Here is a 23,033-nt window from a genome sequence, read left to right on the forward strand (position 1 = left end):
TTTCAATAGAAGAGAGCACGAAGAATCGCACCGAAAAAACACTAGCTCCCAGTAAAGCTCAGATAGGAATATGTGAAATGAAATCATCAGAATTCCAATTATGCCGCCCAAGTAATCTTAAAAATAATATGCGCTTCTCAACACCGTCCGATCTAAATGAGTCCTCCATTTTCTTTTTTTTTTTTTTTAAAAAAAAAAAAGAAAGGGGGGGGGGGGGGGGGGGGGTAGAAGAACGAGTAAAAAACAGAAAGTAGAAGTGCCTTACAAAAGAGCAAGCAAGTTGAGGGGAGCTGGGATGATGTCGAGCGGGCGCGCCAAAGTCATGCTAATAGTACACTGTGGAAATCACACCATCGTCGCCAAAAACTCACGCGAAACTGGAGAATATACCTGGCTCTTCGTACTTCGCTAGAAAGTCGAGACCCAACAAGGAATATGCCACCGGGTTAGAAAACCCCCCTGACACGCGATTATAGAGCTGAATGGTGGTAGTGGGTATCTCAGTAAAAGGATACAGCTGCATTCGACTATATGCAGCAGCGCAAAACCGGATATGAGGCGGCCTAAAAGGCCCCAGCACTCCCTCGACCGCCAACAGGCCCAAGGCCCATAGCGGCTCCAGACTCTACTAGCACCTCTTCGTCTCCAGGTCCCAGAAGAGCTCCCAGAAACCCAGAGCCCCAGATTCCAACGATACCCCACATCTCTAATCGCCAGCTGCGATAAAGACCCCTTATTCCCTGGCCCCTGCGGCGTCTCGGCACTCTGCCCGCGGGCCCGGCCGTTGTAGGCTCTGGCGGCCGGCCCAACACTCGTTCAATCGCAACAGCTTCAGCCCCTCCGTCCGTGCCTTCTTCGTAGACAATACTCCACATTGTCCCAACGATACCACGGTATGTGTCTGGTGTAGGTACAACCGTTTGTACAGCGGAGGTGACGTTCTCTTGTGAAGACGATGACGCGGACACAGTAGTACGTGTGATGCTCTGCTGCCTCAACACCGGAGACGTGAAGGTCGCTATTTGAGCTCGCCTTAAAACTGTTTCTAGTGGAATGCGTACTCCTAGTTCCAGACCGGAAGCCATGAGAGTAAAGAGGCCCCAGCTTGAAGGGTTAAGGACCGGGTCCAAAGAAAGATAGGATTTGAGGAAAAGTGGGGTACTGTTCGCGAGTAGTGTTGGAAGCGTGGAGGAGAGGATCGTAATTGGGAGTAAATGGGGAGGAATTAGATAATTAGGGGTGGGAAGTTGACGAATAGCTCTGAAAAGCGAACCCGGGCCGTGCCCCGCGGGGCTTAAGATTAAGTATGTCCTTGCGGTATCAACGGGGGATAACACGATGGAAGCCAGGGCTGCCGAAAGACAGGTAAGGACTAAAGCAGCTCCTGGAGACGTAGATGTCAAGATATCGGATTCAAGGATGGTCGAGAAGCTATCCTCCGGATAGCCGATAATCGCTGAAAGAAGACTTCGAATGAAGGTATTCAAAGTCGGAAGGAGTAAAGAGTACACAAATGTCGAAGTCGAGCCCTTCCAAATAGATGTTGGTCCATTTGTTGTCCATAGCTGTGCAAGTACATCAAAGAGGGCAGAGGGGTCCTTGATCTTAAGCATATAGCCGGGCTTAGTGGACTGCGGGATGTAACCACTCCGATCCGTAATTCGATGAGGCGGGCGGCGGGTACGCGAGGCAGAAGCGGAGGCCGCCGGTGCTGCTGGTGCAAAGTAGCTATCCTCATCGTCAGATGAGTATGAAGATTGCTAACACGCGTAGTTGTTAGTCCCAAAGCTGGCACAGGAGAACCGGGTAAATCGATACATACATCTGTGTAGATGCTCTCCCGATAACTTCGATCCTGTCCCCGTCTCTCGTCCAGCGCCCTTATCTCTTGTTCATCTTGAACAACGCAAACCTGGAGAATCGTCTTTGCAACCTCGAAGGGCTGTGATATCAGAACGCGGGAATATCTCCATAATGCGCTTTCAAGAAGCTGTTTGATGGACTCCGCCACCGACGGAGAGGACTCTCCCAGGTAATCGGAGTAATCAAAATCGGAGAAGATTTCACGAGCAGAACTCCCGAAGCTGGTTATATTCCCTGATGCCGCTGATGGAGGCCCATTGGGCGAGATCTTCGAGACCGATTGCCCAGCAGGCAGCCCAATGGAAGGGGGAACGTAGTACGGGCGAAGGGGATTTGGCGCTTCAGGTGGCGAAGTCATTGTGCTCTAAAAGCACCGGGGTGGGCCAAAACCAATTGCAAATGCAGGGGAAAACTCTGCGAGATTCGGCGATGTGGTTGCTGGCGACTCTGGAAATGAGATAAAATAGATATTTGAAGCTACTAGGAGATGTTGTTTTTCTGAATCTGGACTTCCGTAATTTCCGCTCCGCTGATTCGACTGATTTTCTTGTCGCCGCTTTCGCCGGCCGAACATCAACTGCGGCCGCGAACAAATTTCTGTCAGCCAACACTCTTCGCTGCTGCGAGATATCTCAAGCAATTTTGCACATTTTTTGCTGCGCTGGCCAACACTGCTCCTACGCAACCATGAATCCGTGGAGAACGATATGCCAGCAGCTCCTCCGACCGTCCGCCCCGCCGGCTGCTGGACAGTTTAGGGTAGTTGGAACGTCCCGGGGTTGGAATACGTTCACAGTTTCGAATCACCAAAGATTCGTTTCAAGGTCCAAGGCCTATTCGATCTACAGCAGGCCAGCTCGCCGGCTACGCAGTTCGGGCCACTACCAATGCTCATATGGCAATCCCGCGCAGCCACGACGGCCTTTCTCCGCGACCACAGCTGCTGCACATGGCCATATTGAACCTCCAAAACCAGGCGAAGAGTGAGTTCGACTACATATTTGACCAGGGAATCTATGGGGACCCTTTTCAACTGACTATTCTCAGGATCAACGTCACTTTTGTCGATAAGGACGGCGAGAGGCATGATTTCCAGGTCGCCAAGGGAGATAACCTGCTTGACATCGCGCAAGCAAATGATTTAGAGATGGAAGGTCGGTTTGGTCTTTATTTTCCATTAAATGCGACGGCGTTGCATTGACATTAAATTTCAGGAGCTTGTGGAGGTTCTTGTGCCTGCTCTACCTGTCATGTTATTGTTGAAGACCAGGGGATGTACGACCGAATGCCTGAGCCCGACGACGATGAAAACGATATGTTGGACCTTGCCTTTGGGTTAACGGAGACCTCGCGACTCGGATGCCAGGTGCAGATGACGCCCGAACTGGACGGATTAGTTGTGCGACTGCCCAGTATGACCAGAAATTTGCAAGCTAGCGACTTCGCGGATAAGAAATGATTCCCCCTACCGCTTTACTCTCGACTTCAACATAGCCTTGAACAACGAGAGGAAATTCGTCGTGTGCACGGGTTTTTCTTGTACTACCAGCGTCGCCGGGATTTTGAAAACTCCGGTGTATCAGATTTTGGAAAGATTTAGATTGCAATGTGTATTATTATAAAATTCAACAACAATATCAAGAATTTTTTTTTCCCAACCACTGCTGTGTTCCCATAAATGACGAGAAGACGAAAAACAATATAGTCCCTTCCATGCGCCTGAAAACATGCTGAATCTTTTAAGACCATAACACATTGCTCATGCTTCTTCGATTGTCACTTTCTTCCCTTTCCCGTTAATCAGTTCCAAAAACCCTTGCTTGCTAACCTCGGTAACCTTCTTTTCTCGTTCGTCCATGCCGACAGTTGCACGTTTTCGCCTCTCCTCCCTCGCCGCTTCTTCGCCTCGCACCTGAGCAGCCCGAACAGCATTGAACAATTTCACCACACCCCTCTGCGCTATCTTTCGTAAGCGCTTTTCCTGCTCCGCCGTTTCGCCAGCCTCTCCTCGCTCAACCCCCAGAACGTCCTTTACCCGTCCACGCTCAAGCTCTTCCTTCTTCTCGGCACGTATCTTTGCACGCGCTCGTTTTTCAAGTTTCTCGTTGGCAATATCCGCTGTCGTTTGCGCTGTGGACTTACTTCGTGATAGCACGGGATCGGCGCGGGCAGAGGTAGAAAGTTTTGTTCCAAGAATTTTGGATATGGAGGTGGAAAATGCCGCAGGGTCATTTCGCTTCGAGATCTGTTTGCGATTTGCTATACTCCCAACGTCGGAGGTGGCTAGAGAGTAGTCTGATGAATCGGAGTCGTTTTCGGAGTCTGACGCACTAGCATCGTTTTCCTCTGCGTTTGACGCCGCCACTGCATCCTCTGGTAGTTGGACGCCCGTAACTGATCCATCGTTGTCACTGTCGGAGTCTTGTAAGGTCACTCCCGAGAACGGGGCTGGCGGAGCGTCGTCTTCATTTTCGGAGGAACTACTGTGATACTCCAGTTGTTTCTTGAATTTCTTTTTTGGTTGAGAGGTCTTGCCATTCATGGCATCCTCTATTCTTCTCTTCTTCGATATCGATGGCGCCATTGCGTCTTCTCTCGTCTGGTTCTAGATGTTTCTTTTTTGCTCTGCCATCGCTGCTCTCCGCAAACTTTCCAAAGCCCAAGGCTTATCGGACGGGTCACATGACTCTCCGCACGGACTTTAACGCAACGAGGGCATGATTTCGCCTCTTTGGCAAGCGACTCTGACCGTCGTCCGCGGGCATCTAGATTGCGTTGATTTCGTTTCTTCTGTTACAGATTAAATATTTATCGCCTTGGCCTGTTTGTTGTTTTCGCGACGTTGTCATGGTTCTTCAGGATTTAGGCCGGCGCATCAACGCCGCTGTCAGTGATCTGACCAGGTCGAATGATCTGGACGAAAAGGTAATACTGACCTAGAGCCCTTGCGGGGCAGGATAAGTATTTTACTAACCTATCTATAAGGTGTTTGATTCTATGCTTAAAGAGATATGCGCTGCTTTACTTTCAGCCGACGTAAACGTCCGCCTCGTCCAAAACCTTCGGAAATCTATCAAATCCAGCGTCAACTTCTCCTCTATACCGCCTGCCGTTAATAAAAAGCGCCTCATTCAGAAAGCCGTGTTTGATCAGTTGGTCGCTCTAGTAGATCCTCACTCCGAGCCTTTCAAGCCGAAGAAGGGTCGATCGAATGTCATCATGTTCGTTGGTCTACAAGGTGCGGGAAAGACGACGACATGTACGAAGCTCGCAAGACATTACCAAACAAGAGGGTTCAAGTCTGCCTTGGTTTGCGCAGATACGTTCCGTGCGGGAGCTTTCGATCAGTTAAAGCAGAACGCGACAAAGGCCAAGATCCCATACTACGGCAGCTTAACGCAGACGGACCCCGCTATTGTCGCCGCAGACGGCGTTGCTAAATTCAAGAAGGAAAAATTTGAAGTTATCATCGTTGACACCAGTGGAAGACACAAACAGGAAGAGGACCTTTTTGCAGAAATGACACAGATCCAGAATGCCGTGAAACCCGATCAAACTATCCTTGTTCTCGACAGTAGCATTGGGCAAGCAGCTGAGGCGCAGTCGGCAGCTTTCAAGGCGACAGCGGACTTCGGGGCCATTATCATCACAAAAACAGATGGACATGCCGCTGGTGGTGGTGCCATATCTGCCGTTGCTGCTACCCACACTCCCATTATCTTTCTAGGTACCGGGGAACACATGTTGGATCTGGAAAGATTTGCCCCGAAGCCGTTTATACAAAAATTATTGGGTATGGGTGACATGGCCAGCTTGGTTGAACACGTCCAAGCGGTAACGAAAGATTCTGCTGGTGCGAAGGAGACCTACAAGCATATTGCGGAGGGAATATTTACACTTCGAGATTTTCGTGAAAATATAACATCGATAATGAAAATGGGTCCTCTCTCCAAAATATCAAGTATGATTCCTGGTCTTTCTGGTCTTACAGCGGGTCTCGATGATGAAGATGGCTCTCTGAAGCTCCGCCGAATGATTTACATTTTTGATAGTATGACAGCCGCAGAACTCGACGGCGATGGCAAAGTCTTTGTTGATCAACCGTCTCGGATCGTTCGCGTGGCCTGTGGAAGCGGCACCACCGTTAGAGAAGTTGAAGATCTCCTGTCGCAACATAAGATGATGGCGGGCATGGCCAAGAAGGTTGGTGGCCAGAAGAAGCAAATGCAGCGCGCCCAGAACATGCTCAAAGGCGGAAACAAGGAGCAGCAGATGGCAGCTATGCAAAAAAGAATGGCTGCGATGGGTGGTGCAGGTGCTCCTGGAATGCCGCGGATGCCTGGAATGGGTGACATGGCGAAGATGATGCAGATGCTACAGGGAAGTGGAGGAGCAGGGGGTGGAATGCCCGGTTTTGGAGGCATGGATCTTCAAAGCATGATGAGCCAAATGGGTGGAATGCTGGGTGGGGCTGGAGGAAGTGGAAGAGGTCGTCGATAATTCTATTGCGACGATTTACTATTATCTTGTCGATGTGGAGCATGTATTAAGCATACCATAAAGGCGGCGGCGTTACGGTGTAAAAGGTCGTGGGCTATTTGCGGATTTGTTTCTGGCCAGGTCCTGAAATACCTTTGTTTATGTTTCTGGCCTTTGTCTTTTAGCATGATACGCTAGCTTCATACTCCGTGCAAAAGAGTTATTTTGACTTTTTCTTTTGCCATCGACTACCATCCTATAAGTAGACGAATGTTAAAAAAAAAGGGGGGTGGGAATCGGAACGACAGTGCTGAGAAAACTGTAAATATACAAATGGGAGGAACTAACAGCGAAATAGGCAGCAGACCACCTTCAGGTCTATGCTTCATCAACCCTAGCGCTCCGGAGGAATTCATCCCAAGCCTTGCCCATAGCTCGCCCGAGCCAGCCGGATCTCTCACCAGCGTAGGCCGCCCATTTTCCGGCCCTTTGCCTCACTTGCTCTTCCCAATTATCGACGTAGTCGAACACCACTTTTCCGGGAGGAAGCGCACGACCCCTCGTAGCCGCCAAAGGAGTCTCGAGCGTGTATCTCCAAGTCTCCTTTCCATTAACATACAACGAGTACGTCAGGCGTGAGGTAGGCTGTTCACTCTCATCGGCTTTGATACTAATAAGGCCAAACTTGAAATTTCCATCTGGCACGTACTTGATAGCCACATCTTCATCATCCTCCTGGTGATACGATCTCACCGGAAGGTAAAACTGGCTGAGTGGGCCGACACAGAACTCATGAATACCTCTTCCAGCACCAGAAAATGGCTCCGGGGCCGAGGTAGATGAAAGGATTGGATCTGGAAACCGCGTGGCGGCAAACTCATGTCTGTCACCGCTTAGGAGAACAATCCGTACACCAAGTTCGAGTTCTGCTTTCCACATGGCTTCGAAAATCGTCCGCCTTTCTTTCAGAAAGCCACCCCAGGTATCCGGCGTACCCACATGCCAGTTTTTAGTAAACGGCACGCTACTAGTGATGATTTTCCATTTTACCCCCTCCGACTCCGGGCGTAAGATATATTCGATCAGCGCCTGTAGCTGCGCGAAGCCTAGCATGCTAGAGTCCTCGCGGGACGGCTCAGAGCGATAAGTTCTCGTATCCAAAAGGAAAAAAGAAGCAGGGCCGTTGATAAATGAAAAATAACTTGTGTTAGACGGAATGGAATGTGGGTGTTCTGGTATTGGAGGGTTAACGTTGACATGATAGTGCAAGTATGGATCCACAGCTGCTGGGTACGGAGGAGTGGAATTTCCAGAGGCCCAGTCGTTGGCGATTTCATGATCGTCCAGAGTATGGATCCATGGGATATTAGCAGGGGAATCTGGAGGAATACGCCAACTAGGCGAGGAGTAAACCCTGCGATACTCGCTTCGGTAATGCTGTACGGATGACCCAAATCGCCATGGTACGTCAATATAGATAAAATCACCTAAGAAGAGCATAAAGGAAGGGCGAAGCGCCTCGCCCAATCTTGTCAATGTCGAAGTGAGGACGTCAATCCCATGAATTTGGAAAGGATGGGAAAAGGGGTTGTAGGGAAAATTCGGTTTTATGCAGCTCGAAGTTACAAATGTCAGCTCTTTCGACTTGGGAGAGCCGAGTTCCGGTGCCGTAGTGAACTCCCCAGATTGATTGTTGGACAACGAGTACCGGTATTTAGTTGAAGGATTAAGCCCAGTAATCGAAACCGGGTACGTAAAATCTGTTGATTCATCTAGAGGGTCCAAGGTTCCCACTGTCACTGCCGGGCCAGCTCGATCGTCGCTAAGCTCCTGGTATGATATACGAAGGGGCAGATTTTGCTTTGGCTCTCGAACAAGAATTTTTGCCGTGGTTGAAGATACGTATCCGACGCGAGAGAATGAAAGTTCATTCGTTGGGTAAAATAGGAGGCCTCGCAGCATGAAATCAAACGCAAGAAGAGACAGAAATATATTGACCCCGATTGTTGCTCGGCTCGCAGCCTTTGAAGTAGTTGATGGGACACCCGTCAATAAAGACTTGAAGGCGGATACATGTGCTTCTTCTCTGTTCTTTGACGCATGTTGTCGGCGGCTCTCGTTCCTACGGCCATCTTCTCCAATATCCCTCTGCAGGTTTATTCTCTTTGACTCCTTCCCACTGGAAATGGTCCCACTATAAACCTCCCTTCGCGATCCATCGTCCACTCGCTCCTTTACAGGCCAGATAGAGCCAAAATAAACCAATAAAGCCGTTAGAATTATCGGTGGGACTGGGTGTGCAGGAATCTAGTCTTTTGTAAGCAAGTGTGGCCTAAGATCAAGAATTGGCATTTTCTCCTGACCCAGCGAAGAAACACATAGACAAGAACCCGAATAGTAGTCGAGCTTAAAGTGATGATCGCTTTCCGAGCTGATGACATACCTCGTTGGAAGACTGAAGAAATGACTGCGGCGCGACCATTTGGAGCCCGTCCTCCGTAATTGCTGACTGACAAGGATCAAACGTCTCGAGCATCGTTGAAGTTGCTTTGATGACGACATAGGGTGCAAACAAGCCAAACATAGTCCCCAACAAGACGGCTTGAGAAGACAATCAAGAACTCAAATCTATCGTCATTGTTCTAGTTTCTACTAAGAATATCTTCCGTTTATCATAAAACTCTATGCCGTGGCTAACTTCGAGTAAAGCGCAGAAGTCGCACACGCAAGGACTGTCTTCATTCCCACTATCAGTGAGATTGAAGCGGCCCATTCCCATGGGCGAGAGATGCCCCCCGGCATTGCGTTGAAGTATTCCCACCCTGATACCCCCCCGAACGATGGGTACTTTGTCAGCACGTTTGCTAACACCGAACTTATCGTTTCCATTGGAACATAGCCCTGAGACCCGTTAGCGGGATTGGTCAAGAGACCTATAACGATCCTCTCCGCCTCCCAGCCTTGATGTATGATGGTATCGTAGACGCTGGGATGCAGCATATGACCCCATCCATTGTAGAACTGCACATTATACCAAGATATTTTTGAGCCCCTGGCAGTCTCCAATGCTCGGTAATCAAAGCCGGAGAGATGTCTCAGGCCACGCACCATAGCAGTGGCCACGGGAGCTAGGGTGATGATAAACTCATCTCCAAAATCCGATTTGAGGCGATCAATCAGGCGAATAATGCCGTCGAGGGACATATCCTCCTCTACGTCGAGGTCCAGGCCATTCAAATTCCGCGTTCGTATCATATCACGGAGCGGGCAGTAGAACGCTTCAAAATCTGCCACGCTTCCATCAAGCCTCTGATAACTGCCTTTGGCGGCACCCCCAACCATCCCCATCACCTTGGTCCCACTCGCCTGCATTACGCGCATCTCTGCCCACAACGGCACGTACCGGGGATCGTCTGGGGAATGGTCGTTGAGTGTAATATTTCCGGGTTCATCATTGATATGAATTGCGGCAAGAATAATGTGCGACACCCCACAGTCATTCGTCAGAAGCGGGAGGGTAGAAATGTAGTCGGTCCCATTGTTAGGATAATAGGTTTGATAGTAACATATCACTCGAGGATTCGTCAATGTGCTGTTACCGTGGCTTTCCGGAATTGGAGGCATTGGTCAAATCGTCCTCAGCGCCTCCGATATCGTCTATTCGACCAGATAGTGAGCTCTTTTGATTCAACTACTCGGTAAAATCCGACGGGCGCTTGAGTAACTGGGTTTGTATTTTCGTATATAACTGATCTCCCAGGTGCTGCTCGCTTCACTGAAGCATGATATGCCTCCTAAATACTCCGTAGTGGGCTTCGAGTTCGTTTCCGTAAAAGTAACTCCACGGAAAGACTGCTGTACCTGATATCTCGGAAGGTTCAACCAGCTTTAAGGGGTTGTGCTGGGAGCAGGCTGCTTGTCATTGTTCGAGTTGTAACGCCCCACTAACTACGGAGTAACTACTCCGTAGTTACCCCGGACTTCCTCGCCCGCTTGCATCATCTTCTACATCATTGTTTCACACGCTTTCTCCCATCTTAATTTTGTTTACGAATTTTGCATGAACGCACAGCCTTGGAGCTACCCCTGAATCGTATGTAGATATTGAATTGCTGACAGCCTATCTGGAATTATACGGCATACTGCAGGAACTGCACTAATAATTCGGTTCAACAAATTCAGCCCAAGTTAGTACATAACTAATAAGTGCATGTAGGAGGAGGTTTCGATTGAGATGCAATGCTCCATCAACAGGCCATCGAAAAAAACTCCGTACTACCAAAGGTATACGTGAACTCATAATAGCATTATACGACTGAAATCACCATGCTGTATGTCCACCATCGATCACAAGACTGCTGCCGGTCATATAAGAGCTTGCATCGCTTAACATGAAAATGACAGCGCCAGTGAATTCCTCTGGCCTGGATAATCTCCCAAGCATGCTCTCTTTTTCCCAAGTCTTCTTTAGGTCCGGTACTTCTTCAAAATTCTTTTCTACCATCGGCGTGATGACGTGGCCCGGGCAAAGCGAGTTCACTCGAATACCTTTGGAACCCCACTCCATGGCCAGGTTTCGTCCTAGTTGGATTACTGCGGCTTTTGAGGAGTTGTATACGGGCGAATTAAGGCCTTTGTTGGCCACAATCCCGCTCATGCTAGCCACCAGGACTATGGAACCATTGCAGCCGAGTTTCATCATTTGGCGAGCCGTGGCTTGAGCGGTCATAAAAACACCAGTATAGTTTATATCCAGCATCTTCGTTACATCGTCGGCGGTGTAGTCGATTGCTTCGGTCACTTGCTGTACTCCAGCAGCTGCGACTAGTCCGTCTAGGCGATTACTGCGCAATGCGATCTTCTCCACAACATCGTTGAGATGCTTCGAGTCTCTCACGTCTACATGATGATAGTGCAGATTGCCGACGTGTGCCTTGCTGGCGAGCTCCTGTGTCCGAACGAATTCATCATCGGGTTCTGGTAGGATATCAAAACAGTGAACTAGAACGGCCATTAGCTTCATCAATAAGGGCCACTCACAGTCGAAATTGATCATCCTTACCTTCCGCACCTGCCTCAGTTATTGCCTCTGCCATCACTAATCCTAGCCCCCTGCCGCCCCCAGTGACGATATATACTCTCCCTCGCAAGCTAAAATTCGGGTAAGCATTTTGATGTTGACCAGTGGAGTTCATCATGCTGGAGCTGTGAGGAATGTAAGACTGAGAGAAATTGCCGGAAACCAATTAGCAGTAGATAGTGATGGTAGATGATGATAAATGGCTCAAATGTTAGCATTTCTTGGAGAGTTTCCCAGGTCAATATGAGCTGTTATACATATGGTCTGAAATTCCTGCGTTGAAGGGCCAGATGACTATGACATTGAGTGAACCAAGGTAATTACCAACTTTGCCCGGTTTCCTACGTATATACCATGCGGGAATGTTTCTAGGCAAGGGACGAGCCCCGGAACCGCCAGGATCCCCACCACTTTGCCCTAAAGTATCACTAGTCAGCCGGTGAGCACAGGGTGCGCGGTGCTGATGTCAAGTACAAAGTGCCACATGTTGGTACTAAAAGAAGCGTCTCCAGTTAGGGCCATCAAATGAAGTGATCATGGTCTTACAGCGCACATTCAAAGTGTTCTTTATTGTTTAATTGACGATAGGGCATGATTTCGCCCAGCCATTTTATCCATCCCCTCCCAAATAAGGGCAGCATCCAACAAACCACAGTCGCAGGTTCCTCTATGTGATCAGCTTAGATCCAGTGATGACATCGGCTCATCAGAAGCAACTCAGGGAAGTTAGCCAAGGTAGGTTAGTACTATGTACGGAGCACTCTGTATGTAGTATATTAAACTTGACTGCAGTGTCAAACAACGCTGCGCTGGTAGGATTTGCTATGCAGTGGCTCGTTGCTTGGAGAAGATCATGGAATTGCAGCTCTCAGTGATGGGTCGCGAGAGGACGGAGCGGATTATCTACGTTCCTTAGTCATGTGGTTTCCGACCGGCGGTGCCAACAACACCGCCTAACCTTAAAGAGAAACATGTAAATAACGGCCGACGAGGCAAACGACGCGACTTCGTCATCCCGACATTACCAACGATCAACATCATCCATTTGCTTCAGACGGACTCGTTCAAACGGCAATCCTTGTTTCAATGAGGAATTTTTGCAAAGATTTGACAATATGGCAAAAAGAGAAAGCTCTCCATTTCCGACTTCCCACGACACTCTAGGAATATCTTCCGTCATGGATACTCCGAGGTTCATACCCTCCTCGCCTCCGAGAATAATGAGCCCTTATAGAAGGTCGGGCATTCGCCACGAGAGACTAAGTCCGAACACATCCGGTATAAATAACACCATCCGCGCGCAAAAAGCAGGACAAAGACGAGGCTCCACTTCAAACGGTTCCAGCGACGGAGAAGATTCTGAAACACACCTTTCGGATTACACCTTCGACCTCAACAAACTCCCGAATGCGGTATCGACTCTTGAGGCACAAGAGGATAACACCACAAAATCGAAGCAGTCGCCCAGAGACAACGACAACATATCGGAACCTCCTGGCCCAGACGATTTTACAGAGAATATGGTCGAGTTACTGAACGGAGCAGATGCACAAGTCGAGCAGAATAACCAGGGAGATAATTTCAAAGAGGTTGTTCACACTGACAGGCTACCAGGCCGACCAGCCCATGATGAGATCAGCGAAATTGAGCCGCCGTTGGAAATGTCTACCCCAGCCCACGTGCTTTCGGGGAAAAATGGTTTTAACAATCCTGAGACACTGTCAGATAAAAATAATTCTACCAATGAGGTAGAGCGGCTCCTAAAGGAGTTGAGGAAGAAGGATGAGATCATCAGAGCGAATCGACGAAGGGTTTTCGATGCTGCATCAATCATGCAACAAGTACGGCATCTTCAGCTGGCCCTCGAACAAGAGAAGCAGCAGCGACAAGCGGAGTCGGCTTCCAAAGATCAACAAATTCGAGAGTTGCAAAGCCAAGTTTGTGCAAAGGACGAACAATTGCAAAGTAGTCGGGCTCAGTTGCAGGAATTACAGAGTCTAATGCAGTCTGTTAACCAGTCGCGACACGAACCCAAGGAGGATGGATTAAATGATAAACACAAAGATGAGGAATTATTTGCTCTTCAGAAACAGTTTGAGGCGAAGGACAAGTCGTTTCAGCAGCTAAAGGCGAGGCTAGATGAGACCATATCCTCTCATCAGGTTGAAATCTCAAAGAAAAATGCGGAGAATGACCAGCTCCGGTTTGAATACGATGAAAATTTGCGCGAATTAGATAAATTGGATTCTGATATTGAGTCACTAACGCGTGAACGCGACGTTCTTGAGAAGAGAACCCAAGATCTGGACAAAATCGTTCAACACCTTGAGTCACAAATTTCGGAATTAAAACACAACCTTGCCATGGAGAGAAAGGAAGCGATTTCCAGCGTCGATGCGTTGAAACGGGCGGCTGACGGGGTATCGGTTGATATGGAGGGAAAATCGTTTGGAAAAATACCGGATTCACTTGCCTGCGCTCATCAAAAACAGCGGGACCCGGCCTATTCCGAGTCTCACGCGGTCGGAAGTGTTGGCCAAATGGAAGAAGCCGAGAGGGATTTGACCGGGGTTCGAAACCAACTGCAAGAGTCGAAATCGTTGAATGAGATTTTGTCTCTCCAGTTAGAATCAACTCGTGAGGGGCTTTCCGAATCGCAGTCCGCTCTTTTGGCTGCAAAGGACAAAAATTCTCAATTGCTATCCCAGTTAGAATCCGCCAACTCGGAGAAAAGCCAATTATCACAAAAGCTTGAAAGGATAACTCAAGAGCGGGATGAAGCAATGCGGACGGCTACCGACTTGCGTAATCAAGCAGCGGATCGGCAACCCTTGAGCCCTGCACCATCCCTCCCTCCCGAAGTATATGAAAACCAATGTCAACACGACATCGACAGTCTCCAGAAGTCACATCAGCAAGAAATTGATCGAATTGAAAACTCCCATGCAACCGAACTTTCTACTTTTCGGGATACTCATGCCAAGTCGACTCGTAGCTTACACGCACTTCTTCGAGCTGCACAAGATCGTGAAAGTGATCTACAATCTCAACTTGTTGATCTTCGAAAATCATTATCCTCCAAATCGAAAGAGTTGTCGGCTTTGGCAAACGAACAGGAGAGACTTGGATCCATCATCGAAGCCAAAGACGCTGCAGCTGCCGCTTTGGATACAAAGTTTGCCAATGTTCTCAAGAGGAGAGAAGAGGTGTGGGAGTCGCGGATAGACAAACTTCTACGCGATAGAGAACGAATGAGCAAAGCATTGATGTGGGCATGGGGAGAGATGGAAGTTGGGCATGACAAGCCAAGCAGGGATCAAAAGGCCACCAAAGGGGAATGGCATACCCAGAGGTATATGTATAGATATGTTGAAAGGCCAAGAAGTGCAAGATAATTACTCTGTCACTATCGGTCTCTCAGCGAATGGAATATCGGATAGGTGTCTAAGCTGTTTGGGTGATATCAAAATATTGATTGCCTATTGTCCTTTGTCCCTCAGACCTCATAAGACATGAAGCATAGTTACATAAATCGCATGGCGGAAAAAAAAAAAGAGAGAGAGCTTGTCTCTGTAGTGGGCATAGCATGTCAGAGGGCTTTTTGTTGCCGCTTTGAATTAAGGGGCTGCCATCCTGATCCGGGGACCCGGCGCCTTGCCTGATAGAGCTTAGCGTTGGGGCCTGCCTAGTGCGTCGAGATACGAGCTGCAGACAGGGGCTGGTGCAACCCCAACTTCAGGCTCACTCATCCGCCCGGTTGCGTGCAAGATTGTCGTCCCCCTTGGATGAAGCTCACAGAGTTGTTCTTAATGTGATTAGGTCTTTGCAGAAATGACTGCTAGAATTCTAACAGAGCCACGACTTACAACTGCTGGAGGCTTTATCCAGCCAGCAACAAGGACCGACCTCCCAATATGGGTACATGGCTTGTTAACGCGCGGTGAGGACGTACGTTGGAGCGCTAGGGTGCTGCTATGTTGATGACCTTGCGCGACACTCGATGCTCGGGATTAAATTCACCCCCTGGAAGGGTGACTCGGCTAGTTTGATAGAAAAGCTGTCGCACTGAAGAACCGACTACTCCGCACGAGGGGAACAAGGTTGGAATTGAACCGCGCCAATCTGCCGAAAGAGATGGGCCAACCAAAACCTAAGGCAAACTACGGAGTACTCCGCACCCCAAGGCAATGGCACTGATCGCGTGGCTCGAGGCTCAACCGGAGATCTCACTGAGCGGGAGCAGTACGGTTGCATATTCCAGAGAATTGCCAACTCAGCCGACCATTGATCTTGATAGGCGCTTCCCTGGCGAGTTCCTGACTTTCTCGCGAGCTCCTAACCTCTCAACAAGGATAACTCGTTGCTCCAAGTCTCCTGGTGCCAGGATTGCATATTCTTTGGTATCATTTCCTGTCAGATCTGCATGGGGCCCCCGCAGCAACCCTCTCTTGAACCATTACCCAAGTTCTGTGTCACACATCATCTCGACGGCCGGAAACGAAATACGGCTTCTATGCGGGGATGTGGAGAAGAGTTAACACCCTGGGAGTCCTTCTAGAAGAATGTTAAAAGTCCCTGATATGTGATTCCTCCTCGTCAACGTTGCGTTTTGAGGATCGGAAATTTTAGCCTAAGATCGGATAGCTGTGGTATATCAATATACGGGCTTCATGATATAGCTGTGTATGCCGGACAGCTATGGTCAAAGACGGGACAAGTATGAACAGTCCCAAGAAGCCTGTTGGTTCAAAGCTTCGTTCCAATCCTACGACATCTAGTTCATGCAAAAGAGGGGGTGAAGCGCAACGGCTGCTGCGGGTGGAATGAATACCTGAAGGGAACCTGCCTCTTCAGGGCATCGTCTCTGTCTGGCGACACTTAGTTTTGCGGAAGATGGAGGAGAGAAACGGATACCACGGGCTAGATGGCCGTGTGAACGAAGCCTTCTTGTCTCGGGCATCGCTCATACGTGTGCAACCTTCGGTCTCCACGGCAAATGGAGGAGAGACACGGTTACAATGAGCCAGATGTAGTCAGCTACCGCCGCCAGGAAGGATATATAAACCTCGGCCAAGTTTCCGCAATGTAGCAGACTGCATTTGAGTTCAGCGCGAAGGGTTCCTGTAATTGCTTCGTGGTTACACTATCGGGCAAGATGAGGTTTCTCCAAAACCTACTCGGGGGCACTGCTTTGGCACTGCTTACAGGCCTTGGGTCGGCCTTTGGACCAAGATGGGCACGTTATCAGAACGACCTTCACCTAGCTGCAATGCTAGGTATGGATGCTGATTCTGTCTTGACCAACCGAAGCAGCCTCGCCTCTGCCATTGACAGTCTTGCCGAGACATCCGCTGTGGTCGCTGAATACGCAAATGTACGCCATCCCCATAGCTCCTTTGTGTGTGCTCTGTCTTAATTCCTGAAATAGATTCCTATCGATCACAGAAACCCTGGAAGAATGTACAGGAATCGATACTGGGTGAACGATCAATATTATCAGCCAGGAGGGCCTGTGGTTATTTTCGATACCGGTGAGACCAATGGTCAAGCTTTTGCCGATTATTATTTGGTCGATCCTACGTCCTACATTGTCCAATTGCTTCGGGAATTTCATGGCGTAGGCCTTGTTTGGGAGCACCGGTAGGAAGTCAATTTCTACTAATAGGAACGGATAGGAGGCTAACTTTATGGAAGATATTATGGCGAATCTCTCCCTTACCCCGTCAATGGGCAGACGTCTGCTGCGCAATTCCAATACTTGACGCTCGAACAAGCTTTGCAGGATCTCCCTTACTTTGCCAGAACATTTCGCCGACCTCGGCTCCCTAATGCTGATCTGACACCAAGATCAACCCCGTGGATTATGGTCGGCGGCTCATACCCAGGCATGCGTGCAGCTTTCTCGAGACTCAAGTATCCCGACACTATTTTTGCTGCCTTTTCCTCTTCTGCACCTGCTCAAGCTAGGATTGACATGAGCGTTTATTATGAGCAGGTGTACAGGGGTTTGGTAGCATATGGCTATGGAAATTGCACCAGGGACGTCAATGCTGCATACCGATATATTGATGCCCAACTTGCCAACCCGAGTACCGCTGCTCAAATTAAGAGACAATTCTTAGGTCCCGGTGCCGAGCAAAACAGCAATGGCGATTTTACTGCAGTTTTGCTCTATAATTGGGCGACATGGCAGAGCTTTGGGGCAAATGGCCCTGCGGGTCAGTTCTGTAATTGGCTCGAAACAGACCAATATGGCAGAGTGGCCCCTGCTGAAGGCTGGGCACCTTCAAGAGGTGCTAGATCTGTGGTCGACAGATGGGCTGCATGGCCGGGACTCAGCCGAGCGATCAACTCCATTTTTGAAACAAACTGCAATTGCCCAGAAGAGACTTGCTCCTGTGACCTTTCTGCGCCACCTGCAGACCCCCTGGCCATCAGCTGGTCGTGGCAGTTTTGCTCGCAGTTCGGTTACTTCCAGTACCAGAATCCCAGACCCCATGAGATCGCTTCGCGCTATCAAACGGAAGCTTACATCCAAGATAACTGCTACCGGCAGTTCCCTGACGGCGTGAGCAGCGGCCATCTTCCCCGCCGCCCTCGAGCCGATGCGACCAACAATTATACTGGAGGCTGGAACATGCGCCCTTCAAACGTCTTCCACGGCGCCGGACAATACGACCCGTGGACTCCTTTGACTGTGCTTTCCCAGGAGCCTTGGGGACCACGCCGTCGCGTCACCACTCAAATCCCGGCGTGCAATCAGGAACAAGAGGCGGTTTTTGGCGTCCTGCTTCCCAATGCAGAGCACGTTTACGATCTTCAAACCTCTTACCAACCGGGCGAGGTATCCAGGCAACTGTTCAGAAGGGCGCTGCACCAGTGGCTTCCTTGCTTCCGGAGGAGGAATTCAACGGCAGATCATGATTGACCGATGCGGTATGCATCCCGGCGCGTGACGGTTTCCCGTCGATGTGCTTGACGCCTACAAATTTGAATATCGGGTTTGGAAGAATTCAGAATGTACATAGTTACCTTTCAATTCTTAGAAATTGATATTACACCTCCATCCGGAGTATATATACGCGGCACGTATACAGAGTACATGCATGGGGACTACACAAAGAGACTCTCATAACCTTTGAGACCTGTCGAGCGTAAATGAAAGGGTGGATGTCACCAGGCAAAGCGTAAGCCAGATATTTTTGTAGCACAAGCAAGTGCTCAAATATGCCCTTGACAGAAAGGGCGGGGGAACTTCGGGCCTCAAGCGAGGTACTGCTGCTCGTGAAGGTTGGTGGGTGTGCTCGGTCCGACGCTAGCGGGCTTGGCCCCTAATGTTTGTGGGGCAGCTGTGCCTCGGCTCCCCGGAAAGCTTACCCAGCTTTTACTCTCGGCCCGGGCATGAACTGCGACGGGACAAACGGCTTTACCCTTCTACATTGATACGCAGACTAGTACGAGAGGGAGCCGATTCAAACGCTTTAATAGGCGACAGCGGTCTGGGGTTAATTCACACTGTAAATGACGAGCTGACTAGCCCGCTACTCTGCTCTTCCTTAATATATATATATATATCAAATCGTTACCAGATTCTGTGGCCGCTTGTCCAGAATATCGGGCTTAAGGATGGCGGGTGCTGCTTTACCACTCCAGGGTGTTCGCGTCGTCGAACTCGCTGGCTTGGCCCCAGGTGCGTATGTCGGAGTTTCACGCAGAACATTTGAGGTTACAGTTGAGGATTTGATGACCCCTTGAAGCTTACATCCTTTCCGCCATAACCTAGGTCCATTTGCCGGGCTTTTGCTAGCCGACTATGGAGCGTCCGTCTTGCGAGTTGATAGACCCCATCCGAACGCACATTCAACGTCTAAACCCCTTCCTCGTCCAACCAAAGATGCGTTAACTCGACACAAAACATCCATCAGCTTAGACCTGAAATCACCCGCATCAAAGGAGGTTCTGCTATCTCTGATCCGCAATGCTGACGTCTTAATTGACCCTTTCCGCCCCGGGGTGCTAGAAAAATTGGGTCTCTGTCCTTCGACAGTGCTTCTAAAGGAGAATCCCCGTTTGATTGTTGCTCGTATCACAGGTTTCCGTCGTGATGGGAAATATAAAGATATGGCCGGACATGATATCAACTACATTGCCGTTTCGGGAGTGCTAGGGATGCTAGGACGGGCGGGGGAAGCTCCCTATCCACCAGGAAATATCCTAGGAGACTTTGCTGGAGGCGGAGCAATCTGTTTCCTAGGCATTTTGCTGGCTCTCTTGTCTCGCCAGACCACGGGGAGAGGTCAAGTGGTCAACGCAAATATGGTTGATGGTTCGGCGTACCTTGCAACTATGCCACGTTTATCGCGAAAGTCTCCCATGTGGAACGGCCCGCGAGGTACAAATGTGCTTGACGGTGGCTGCCCCTACTACGGCACATATGAGACGAAGGATCCTGGAAATTATTTTGCTATCGGGCCATTGGAGCCCCAGTTTTTTGATGCATTGTTGCGTGGGTTGCAGCTTTCGCCTTCGGATGTGTTCCCTCCCAACTCGAACAAAGTCCGTGAAGATCCAAGCAACTGGCCCTTTATGCGGAGCGTTTTCGAGAAGAAGTTCAAACAGAAAACAAGAAAGGAGTGGGAAGCTGTTTTCGATGGAACAGATGCATGTGCAACCCCTGTTCTAACTATGGATGAACTGGAAGAAGACGGCTATGACCAGCGGTTAGTCGTCGAGTTGTCCGATACTCCAGGTCTGAAGTTTTCGGCGCAAGATGGAGGATGGTCGCCCAACCCAATTCGACCAGGTGAAGGTGGTGAAGAAACACTAAATCGGTGGCTCGGGTGGAAACGTGGGAGAGATTTCGTGGTCAAAGACGGTGCTCTGGTGAAGGTTACCGGGGCAAAGCTCTAATTCGTATGCTGGCAGGCTGCAAGGGTTCGCAGAGATGCGACAGAGTGTAGAGGAGCGCGTAGCGTGGATAACTAATGGATCCTCTTTTGATCCAACAAGATCAAATGAAACTCGAAAATACCTAAGAACATTGTCGACAACCATACAAAATACCTCAGGGCCAAATAGAGACATGTCCAATTTCACAGCTGTTCGAGCAAGAAAGTAGCTCTGAATTTGAAACCTCTTTAAGCCGCGGGAATGGTTGGTACATCATCCAAACCGACCTCCATCTCATTGCAAAATGCACATTAAGGACATACGGAGTACAGAACACCATCTTCAATACACTCACCCGTCATCAAGTGCCCAGCTCTCTCGGCGATTCTTGAGATTGCTTGGACATTGCACATGATTGGCGCTGCGGATGAGCATGAGCTGGGTCGAGAGGTTGGCTCGCTTGACCAACTGGCTGACTAGGCCCAACTCTGATCTTTCCCTGCCAATGTTATGGCCACTTGGGTGGCTGGCGTAGTTTAGAAGTGCGATGATTTATGGATACGATGGGCCGGCGTTGATAGGTTTGTGCGTCCTTAACATTCTGCCTCAAGTACTAAGTATCTCTCTCCAGAACCACCTGAGACGACAGTTTTGGAGGAGTGCATCTCCAACCAAAGCCGCTTGTTGCAAGATCCGAGTCCCTCAATTGTTATCTGCTTAGTGTCTTGATAAGGTAGCATTTCCCCGAATTCTATTCCCTGTCGCTGCATTGATCTCTCTGCTTTACCAGGTTGTTCATCCGGGTCGGCCTGCCATTGGAGACACGGCTTTTTGAAACTCCTACGAAGCTGCGCCGAGATAATTAATATGCTAGGCACTTCGTGTCAAAGCCCAGGCAAGCGTAACTACTTAACAACAACGGAAGCCCCAGGTTCTACACTAGTGGTACCTTGAAAGCCATTTTTGAGCTTTAAAATATGTGCTCCTCCTGAATATTACTTTGTACGAACCTGGGAAAAACAAGGTCATATAAGTATGCGGCATTTCTATTCATTTGCAGCTATAACCGCACAATTAATCGACATCGGCGTCGCTCAGAGTTCTTGCACGGCTAGGCTAAACCCATCTTCTACCCCCGTTGCAGCCGATGGCTATAATGTGAATGTGGTGGCACAGGGTCTTCTACGGCCGAGGTCGCTCCAGTTCGACTCACGGGGTAACCTTCTCGTCGTCCAATCCTCCGCCGGAATTTTCAACTTTCGCTTGAGAGATAATGGCGGCACCTGCTTGGAGGTTGAAGACGAAATCGATCTCATAGACCATCCGGTCAAATCCCGCTTGAATCATGGGATAGCTCTGTCTCCGGATGGAAAGAAACTGTATGCGTCGGACCGTGGCACGGTCTATGCTTGGGATTATGACGCGGAGGCCAGGAGAGTCACCTCAAGAAATCCAGAAGTGGTGGTAACAGGGTTGGAGAACCCAGGTCATTCAACACGTACACTGCATTATTCCCCCGGCTCGGGTGGATATCTTGTGGTTGTTAGAGGCAGCGCAGGCAACATTGACCTTGACTGCGGGGATATTTCCACAGGCCATTGCCAGATGAAGGCTTTTCAAATGGGAGAAATTCCTCAAGGTGGCTATAATTTCACAAGAGATGGAATCCGACTTGGCTGGGGAATGAGAAACTCCGTTGGTATTGCTGAACATCCAGGGACAAACGGTATCTGGACGGTTGAAAACACCATCGATAATATAGAACGTCACGGGATTGATATCCATCAAGACAACCCGGGAGAGGAATTAAATTTCCATGGAAGTATTAATTCAACTACCGGACTCAACTATGGCTATCCATACTGCAGTGCTGCCTGGGATGTCGACGCTATCCCGAACAACACCGACATTCAAGTTGGAACCGAATTCGCACTCGACGTTGAAAGCGATATGAAAACAGACGATTTTTGTGCTAGAGTAGAGGCACCGAGACTAACATTTGCTCCTCATACAGCTCCGTTGGATATCAAATTCAATGGAACAGATGAGGCTTTCGTTTCCTTTCATGGCAGCTGGTGAGTGACAACTTTTTGATTTCATCCAGGAGGTACCTTTCCATCTCGACGGATCTGACGCTCTCTAGGAATCGCGATGTACCAATTGGCTATAGGATAACGAGGATTCCTTTCCAAGACGGCGAGCCCATGGCTCTCAGAACGGATACGGAGGCTGCCATCAATGTAGTCACCAATTCCGATACCAGAAAATGTCCAGATGGTTGTTTCAGGCCAGTTGGGATGGCATTTGACGAAACAGGACGGCTCTTTTTCGTTTCTGACTCGACAGGAGAGATCTATGTAGTGGCAAAACAGCAAAGTACATCACCTCCAAGGGAAGACAAAGCTACCTCTGTGGAGGTCAGCATTTTGAGCGTGGCTTCCATTGCTCTAATGCTATGGTACGCGATGGGTGACTAGCGTCGCCATCTTGCGTGTGAGACATGGCTGGCTGGCTGGCTGACTGACTGTTTGCTACATATGCCCGCTGACGACAACAAGGAATCATATTTAATGAGATGAATGATGAAACGGAGGAAATTTAAACCTTCCTGGATGAAATTCGGATTTTCATATATAGCCAAGGGGGTAAACATGCAGATGAAACGATGTTCGAATGAGATTGAGACTTGGATGCCTTCCCTTCCCAGGTGCTGATCAACTAT

At 49.3% G+C, this 23,033-nt stretch overlaps 11 protein-coding genes across 11 annotated transcripts; 6 read left to right on the forward strand and 5 right to left on the reverse strand.

The window, feature by feature from the left end:
• Nucleotides 1-483: 483 nt before the first annotated feature.
• UGO1 (mitochondrial fusion and transport protein ugo1) lies at nt 484-2,221 on the reverse strand (the record flags this gene model as incomplete). The annotated part of the gene is made up of 2 exons (XM_003069825.2): nt 484-1,760; nt 1,823-2,221. 2 exons carry the CDS (start codon nt 2,219-2,221, stop codon nt 564-566), a joined length of 1,596 nt encoding a protein of 531 aa, XP_003069871.2. The 3' UTR covers nt 484-563.
• Nucleotides 2,222-2,550: 329 nt separating this feature from the next.
• YAH1 (mitochondrial matrix iron-sulfur protein) lies at nt 2,551-3,353 on the forward strand (the record flags this gene model as incomplete). The annotated part of the gene is made up of 3 exons (XM_003069824.2): nt 2,551-2,846; nt 2,911-3,017; nt 3,078-3,353. The coding sequence occupies 3 exons, from the start codon at nt 2,551-2,553 to the stop codon at nt 3,320-3,322; spliced, it is 648 nt and encodes a 215-aa protein (XP_003069870.1). The 3' UTR covers nt 3,323-3,353.
• A 160-nt stretch (nt 3,354-3,513) lies between these two features.
• Nucleotides 3,514-4,447, reverse strand: D8B26_006173 (rRNA processing protein RRP15; the record flags this gene model as incomplete). Its single annotated transcript, XM_003069823.2, has 1 exon — nt 3,514-4,447. One exon carries the CDS (start codon nt 4,445-4,447, stop codon nt 3,623-3,625), a length of 825 nt encoding a protein of 274 aa, XP_003069869.1. The 3' UTR covers nt 3,514-3,622.
• A 173-nt stretch (nt 4,448-4,620) lies between these two features.
• SRP54 (Signal recognition particle) lies at nt 4,621-6,560 on the forward strand. The gene is made up of 2 exons (XM_003069822.2): nt 4,621-4,788; nt 4,849-6,560. The coding sequence occupies exons 1-2, from the start codon at nt 4,711-4,713 to the stop codon at nt 6,361-6,363; spliced, it is 1,593 nt and encodes a 530-aa protein (XP_003069868.2). The 5' UTR covers nt 4,621-4,710; the 3' UTR covers nt 6,364-6,560.
• On the reverse strand, nt 6,009-8,852 carry D8B26_006175 (uncharacterized protein). The gene is made up of 3 exons (XM_066125103.1): nt 8,706-8,852; nt 6,691-8,649; nt 6,009-6,598 (listed from the first exon to the last, which is right to left on the reverse strand). Exons 1-2 carry the CDS (start codon nt 8,781-8,783, stop codon nt 6,721-6,723), a joined length of 2,007 nt encoding a protein of 668 aa, XP_065981184.1. The 5' UTR covers nt 8,784-8,852; the 3' UTR covers nt 6,009-6,598; nt 6,691-6,720.
• A 172-nt stretch (nt 8,853-9,024) lies between these two features.
• D8B26_006176 (uncharacterized protein) lies at nt 9,025-9,966 on the reverse strand (the record flags this gene model as incomplete). The annotated part of the gene is made up of 1 exon (XM_003069820.1): nt 9,025-9,966. One exon carries the CDS (start codon nt 9,964-9,966, stop codon nt 9,025-9,027), a length of 942 nt encoding a protein of 313 aa, XP_003069866.1.
• A 509-nt stretch (nt 9,967-10,475) lies between these two features.
• D8B26_006177 (uncharacterized protein) lies at nt 10,476-11,630 on the reverse strand. Its single transcript, XM_003069819.2, has 2 exons — nt 11,405-11,630; nt 10,476-11,343 (listed from the first exon to the last, which is right to left on the reverse strand). The coding sequence occupies exons 1-2, from the start codon at nt 11,538-11,540 to the stop codon at nt 10,664-10,666; spliced, it is 816 nt and encodes a 271-aa protein (XP_003069865.1). The 5' UTR covers nt 11,541-11,630; the 3' UTR covers nt 10,476-10,663.
• Nucleotides 11,631-12,642: 1,012 nt separating this feature from the next.
• Nucleotides 12,643-14,922, forward strand: D8B26_006178 (uncharacterized protein; the record flags this gene model as incomplete). The annotated part of the gene is made up of 1 exon (XM_003069818.2): nt 12,643-14,922. The coding sequence occupies one exon, from the start codon at nt 12,643-12,645 to the stop codon at nt 14,815-14,817; it is 2,175 nt and encodes a 724-aa protein (XP_003069864.2). The 3' UTR covers nt 14,818-14,922.
• Nucleotides 14,923-16,577: 1,655 nt separating this feature from the next.
• D8B26_006179 (uncharacterized protein) lies at nt 16,578-18,350 on the forward strand (the record flags this gene model as incomplete). Its single annotated transcript, XM_003069817.2, has 3 exons — nt 16,578-16,796; nt 16,851-17,062; nt 17,117-18,350. The coding sequence occupies 3 exons, from the start codon at nt 16,578-16,580 to the stop codon at nt 18,348-18,350; spliced, it is 1,665 nt and encodes a 554-aa protein (XP_003069863.1).
• A 529-nt stretch (nt 18,351-18,879) lies between these two features.
• On the forward strand, nt 18,880-20,527 carry CEFD2 (Isopenicillin N epimerase component 2). Its single transcript, XM_066125104.1, has one exon. It carries the CDS (start codon nt 19,544-19,546, stop codon nt 20,330-20,332), a length of 789 nt encoding a protein of 262 aa, XP_065981185.1. The 5' UTR covers nt 18,880-19,543; the 3' UTR covers nt 20,333-20,527.
• A 312-nt stretch (nt 20,528-20,839) lies between these two features.
• D8B26_006181 (uncharacterized protein) lies at nt 20,840-22,788 on the forward strand (the record flags this gene model as incomplete). Its single annotated transcript, XM_003069815.2, has 3 exons — nt 20,840-20,892; nt 20,943-22,386; nt 22,455-22,788. The coding sequence occupies exons 2-3, from the start codon at nt 21,347-21,349 to the stop codon at nt 22,786-22,788; spliced, it is 1,374 nt and encodes a 457-aa protein (XP_003069861.2). The 5' UTR covers nt 20,840-20,892; nt 20,943-21,346.
• Nucleotides 22,789-23,033: the final 245 nt, after the last annotated feature.

The sequence above is a fragment of the Coccidioides posadasii genome, chromosome 3 (assembly GCF_018416015.2).
Source record: "Coccidioides posadasii str. Silveira chromosome 3, complete sequence".
Lineage (NCBI taxonomy): Eukaryota > Fungi > Ascomycota > Eurotiomycetes > Onygenales > Onygenaceae > Coccidioides > Coccidioides posadasii.